The sequence below is a fragment of the Camellia sinensis genome, chromosome 4 (assembly GCF_055761805.1).
Source record: "Camellia sinensis isolate YWXY chromosome 4, ASM5576180v1, whole genome shotgun sequence".
Lineage (NCBI taxonomy): Eukaryota > Viridiplantae > Streptophyta > Magnoliopsida > Ericales > Theaceae > Camellia > Camellia sinensis.
The window spans coordinates 172,946,965-172,952,207 of record NC_138964.1 but is presented as its reverse complement, the minus strand read 5'-3'; the positions used below and the strand labels follow the sequence as shown (position 1 = coordinate 172,952,207).

The 5,243-nt window shown below is 31.7% G+C and overlaps 1 protein-coding gene across 1 annotated transcript; it reads left to right on the top strand.

Moving 5' to 3' along the window:
* The first annotated feature begins 642 nt into the window (after positions 1–642).
* LOC114261508 (nudix hydrolase 17, mitochondrial) lies at positions 643–2,978 on the top strand. Its single transcript, XM_028201771.2, has 5 exons — positions 643–966; positions 1,325–1,427; positions 1,540–1,623; positions 2,272–2,400; positions 2,609–2,978. The coding sequence occupies exons 1-5, from the start codon at positions 890–892 to the stop codon at positions 2,714–2,716; spliced, it is 501 nt and encodes a 166-aa protein (XP_028057572.1). The 5' UTR covers positions 643–889; the 3' UTR covers positions 2,717–2,978.
* The last annotated feature ends 2,265 nt before the right edge of the window (positions 2,979–5,243 follow it).

Here is a 5,243-nt window from a genome sequence, read left to right as displayed (position 1 = left end):
ACATATTGTTTTAGAATTTAAACAATTATAAGAAAACTAGTTCCACCATAAGTATTTAGACCATTACAAATTAATACTAAAAACTAGCAAATAAAAGTAATAAAAAAAGATACTATGCGAGTTTAGGTTTGAATTTAAGTTTTATATGAAATAAGAGAAGATATTATGAAGGAAGGTGTATAATAAAAATATAGACTATTTGTATACGGTCCGAATCGGTTCCAATCCAGAACCGTGGGGTTCAATCTGGAACCAATCCGTGAACTACGGATTTTTAATTTTTCAATCTAGAACCGAACCACGGATTCAAAAAATCAATCCAAACCTACTAAATTAAACTGGACTGGATCGAATTACGGATTTCACAGATTCCTTACTACGCCATAAAAATAACTCTTCCCAAACATCCTTAATATATCATTTAGAGTAAATTTATAAAAAAAATTAGGATACTATGCGGTCCACTCAAACAAAATACACATGGGGACAGAGAGGGGGAAAAGAAATGAAATGATATTGAAAAAATTGTATAAATTAATGCGGTTCACTCACATCACTTAAGGAATTGTTTAGAATAACCTAAATAAATATATTTTTTATTTTTTTTATAAAAAGTTATGTAAAAAAATAAAAAAATGATAAGATAAAAAAAAATAAAAAGAAGAATTATTTTAGAGTGGCCAACTCGGCCTTCAACAGCTGTAAATTTGTACCGTTTCAAAGGAACCGACTGACTGAGTCGACTTCCGATTTACTTTTAATATTATGAATTGCTATTTTGAGAGTCGTTATTAATTCCTATGTATGGTTATATATATCTATATCTATTTGAGTTTTGAGAAGCTTAAGAAAAGAAAAGAAAAGAAAAGAAAATTGGTTGGAGAAGATCATGGCCGCAGCTAATTTGGTTTCTCGCACTGGAAGGCATTTGCAGCGTTACAACAAAGGCTGTCGCCAAGTCGTTGGGTTCGTCTCTCTCTGTCTCTCTCTCATACGCACGCTTGAACCTCAGTCCATTTTGGTTTGGTTCTCATTTTCTTTGTTTTCAATTTTGTTTTTGTGTTCTTGTTTGCCAAAACAAAAACAATTAAATTTCCCCAAAACATATATATGGTTTTCATTTTTGGATCCAAAGCAATTTTGGTGTTTTCAAAAAAATACAATATCAAACTTTCTTTAAAAAAAAAAAAAAAAAAAAAACAGATATCTTCGTGAAATTCAGGGGATTTGGGATTTTTTTATTATTTATTTTTCTAACAAGTTCATTCATGATTTTGGTGTTCTTGGTTAGTGATTTTTGACCTTTTTCTTTACAATTTTGCAGATGCATTCCTTACAGATACAGAGTATCAATTGAAGATGAGGAAATTTTTGAAGTTCTTGTCATTAGCTCACAGAAAAAAGGCAAAGGAATGTTGTTTCCAAAGGTGATTACTAGTACTAATTCATGAGAAGAGTTAGTCAATATACTGAATTGAAGAGTTAATTGATTTCAAATAAAGGGTCTGACTTAGATTATCTGATGATTGTAATTACTAGGGAGGTTGGGAAGCTGATGAATCGATTAAAGATGCTGCTTTGAGAGAGACAGAGGAGGAAGCTGGAGTCTTGGGCACTCTTGAGGTTTCTTCTTCTTTACATTCCTATTTTTTTTGCTGCAAGATTTCATATTAACAAATCGGAAATCTGTTTTGAATTGTGTTTTATTTTCTTCATTTTTTTGGGGGGTTTTGGAAACAAAAGCAACGAAAAATTAAAAAACACCCCCCCCCCCCCCCCCCCTCTTTCTTTTTTATCAAGAACAAATTTTGAATTTCAAAAACAACTTTTTATTGTTTCTTAAAAAGTTACCATTTTCAGATTAATAAATAAATTAAAAAAAAAAAAACCAAAAGCAGAACCAATTGATTGACACTTTAAGCCGTTTTTGGATTAAGGATTTGAGAAGTAATTTGTGGAAGAAAAAGAGGAAAAAAAAAAAAGAAGGAAAAAGTGAATGATTTCCTTCCTTTTTGTTTTCCCTCAGCAACTCACACTTCAAATCTATAATTGAAAGTCTTGAACTGTGCTTGGATTATGAATTTGGATAAAAATTTAGAAAAGGAAAAGAAAATGTTAGTGAAATGTGACTAAATTATAAGTTAAATTTTTTCTCCATCTCTTTCTCCTTTTCAAATCCTTATTTAAATTCATTATCCAAACACAACCTTGGAGTACTCTTTTATCTTGTGGTGGTGTTGTTGCCTTTGCAATAAAGTGGAAATTTTGCAGCGTCAATTGGGGAGATGGCAGTTCAAGAGCCAAAGCCAAGACACTTATCATGAAGGATACATGTTCCCTTTGCTTGTTAACAAGCAATTAGATTTCTGGCCAGAGAAACACGTCCGACAAAGATTATGGGTATGTCACAAACATCACAATTTTTTTCACTGCTGGTGGTTGCATTCATCTTGATGGAGCACGTCCAGAATGAATGCGTGCTTCCAGCTTGCCAGTAATAGCTTCAATGTACTCTTTTTTTGAAAAATATATATTTTAATTCCCTAAAATTTGGGTTGTGAATGAAAAACAGGTGATAAAATATGTATGCATGTTATGTAAATTGCAGATGAGCGCCACAGAAGCTAAAGAGGTATGTCAGCATTTGTGGATGAAGGAAGCCTTAGACAAGTTAGTAAGTCGTCTCTCGTCTGCAAAACAGAGGAAGAAGCTTTAGTATGATATGAAGAAGCTTTGCAAATAGGAAATTGTTGAAGGGCAAGACTAATAAGTAGTAGGATCAGAAAAAAACCACCACTTTTTGACGCAGCGGAAGATCAATGCTCCTAGAGCAACCTCAGGTGGTGCTCCAAATGAGTAGGCCTATTATTTTTGTGGTAAGGTTTTGGGAGATCATGTCAAGTGTTAATCTGTAAATGGAATGGAGTAATGTTCTATAAGTATTGAATAATTTCTAGACGAATTGGGTATTAGTTTCATTTTCTTGGGTATTATTTTTTGAAGATTTTTTTCTTTAAATTAAAAAAAATCTTATTTTAAATCTTTTAAATTAATAATTTAAAAAGTTATTATCGTAAAAATAATTCATAAGCAATACCAAATGAGGCTAACGTTAATTTGATTTCTCATAGTGCGATTTACCTTTTTAGGGGGCATGTTTTTGATGTGCAGAGGAGGTTTACTAGCATCAAAAATGCTTTAGACCATTAATTAGTGGTGGTTTTAATGATGTGGCAGTGGATCCCATCCACTGCCACATGTGTTTTGTGTCTTGTTTTTTTTTTTTTTTTCAATTGCCACCTCACTAGTGGTGGTATTAGTGATGATAAATTAGTGGTTTATAATATTGTTTTTACGAGCATTTGGCTCTGTAGAGATTCCATCCCAGGTGATGCTGTGGTACATTTGGATGTACCATACCTCTAACTAAAGATATGTGAAGGTAGGGGTGGGCGCGGGTCGGTTGCGGCCATGAAACCTCCAATCCGCCATCCGTCCGCCAGATTGGCGGATTGGAGAAAATCAATCCGCATCCGTCCGCTAATCCGGCGGATGTGGATTGAGCGGATTGGCGGTTTGGCGGATGGATGCGAATCGGTTTGGCGGTTTGAAATTTTATAAATTTTCAACATAATTCAACTTGTGCATTTCTTAAAAAAAAGTATTACAGTCAATGACTTAAAAAAGTATTACAATTACTGTATGCATCATCCAAAGAAAGAAAGTTTGAAACTTTAGAATATCACAATCACTGCATGTCTCATCCATATATTATAATCACAGTATGCCTCATCCACATAAATTATTACAATATGTGGTTCTTAAAATATAAAAATAATTCAAACCACCAAAACCATGAACAGAGCAATAGTAGAGATTGTGTATGTCTCTGTATTATTACATTTATATATGTTTTTGAAAACAAAAACCAACCAGTACATATCATATTTTTTATTTATTACTTTTAGAATTTGATTTAAAAACAAAAAAATATAGATAAATAATACCTTTATTTTTTTCAATTCAAAAAATATATTTAAGTTGAAAACTTCTTTTTAACAGAATATTTGAACTCTTTTTCAATTGAAAATACAAACAAAACATTTAAACAAATTGAAAATACAAAATCTTATAAATTACTAAAGGTGCTCGCGGTTTGGCGGTTCGGTTGCGGCCAAAGGAACCTCAAATCCGCCATCCGTCCGCCAAATTGGCGGATTGGAGAAAATCAATCCGCAACCGTCCGCTCGTCATCACGCATCCGTCCAAAATGCGGCGGATCGGTTCGGTTCGGTCGGTTTTGGCGGATCGGTATATCCGCTGCTCACCCCTGTGTGAAGGTGGTGTTTGTTTAGGTTTTTTTGAGCCAACTTATGGCTTCTGGCTTTTGAAAAGCTATTTTGGATTGTTTGGTTAAATTTATTTCAAACAGCTTCTGATTCTAACAACTTATTTGAAGTCAAAAAAGCTGATTCTGAGAAGCTGTTCACCCCTTGCTTCTGATTATCAGCTTCTGCTGTGGATATGTTAATTTACGGTTATAATCTTAATTTTTTTTTATTTTTTTTATTTTTAAAAATAGAAAAAGATATCTTAATTTTTTTTAATTTTTTTAATTTTTAAAAATAAAAAAAGACCCAAATGAACTATAGAATATTATTGTTATTTTTTATGAAAAATATAAACAAGTAGTGAATAATAAAAAATAAAAATTAATTGAAAAACTATTTCACAGCTTATTTAACAAATATTATTTAACAACTTAAATTTATAATCCAACAGATATACCAAACAGATTAACAGCTTCTGATTAAAGTCATAATTTATAATCTGTTAAGTTATAATCTATAATCAATTTTAACAGTTACACCAAACGGGGCTTTTATATTATAACAACTAGTATATAGATTATAACCATTATCACATTAACTCATAACTTAGTTATATTTAGTTATTCATGCATACCATATTATTTCGTAATTACCACATAACTAAATTATTTTAATAATTTAATTTTGAATTGAAAGAGGGCAAAGGAAATCAGAGTAATACAGGGGTCCCAACATCACATATCTTATAACCATTAGTCACATATCTCATAACTAACATTTTTTTTTCATAATCAACATTGCATATCTCATAACCACTAATCGCATATCTCATAATTAATACCATTTTGCTCATAACACTACTTTGTTCATAACTAATATCACATATCTCATAATTATTACCTACATGAATTA

Excerpts from the sequence above, each read along its gene's own strand:
- LOC114261508 (XM_028201771.2), top strand. The coding sequence starts at position 890 with ATGGCCGCAGCTAATTTGGTTTCTCGCACTGGAAGGCATTTGCAGCGT. Across the intron at positions 1,624-2,271 it reads GAGTCTTGGGCACTCTTGAG|CGTCAATTGGGGAGATGGCA; the intron begins GTTTCTTCTTCT and ends GAAATTTTGCAG. Across the intron at positions 2,401-2,608 it reads ACGTCCGACAAAGATTATGG|ATGAGCGCCACAGAAGCTAA; the intron begins GTATGTCACAAA and ends TGTAAATTGCAG.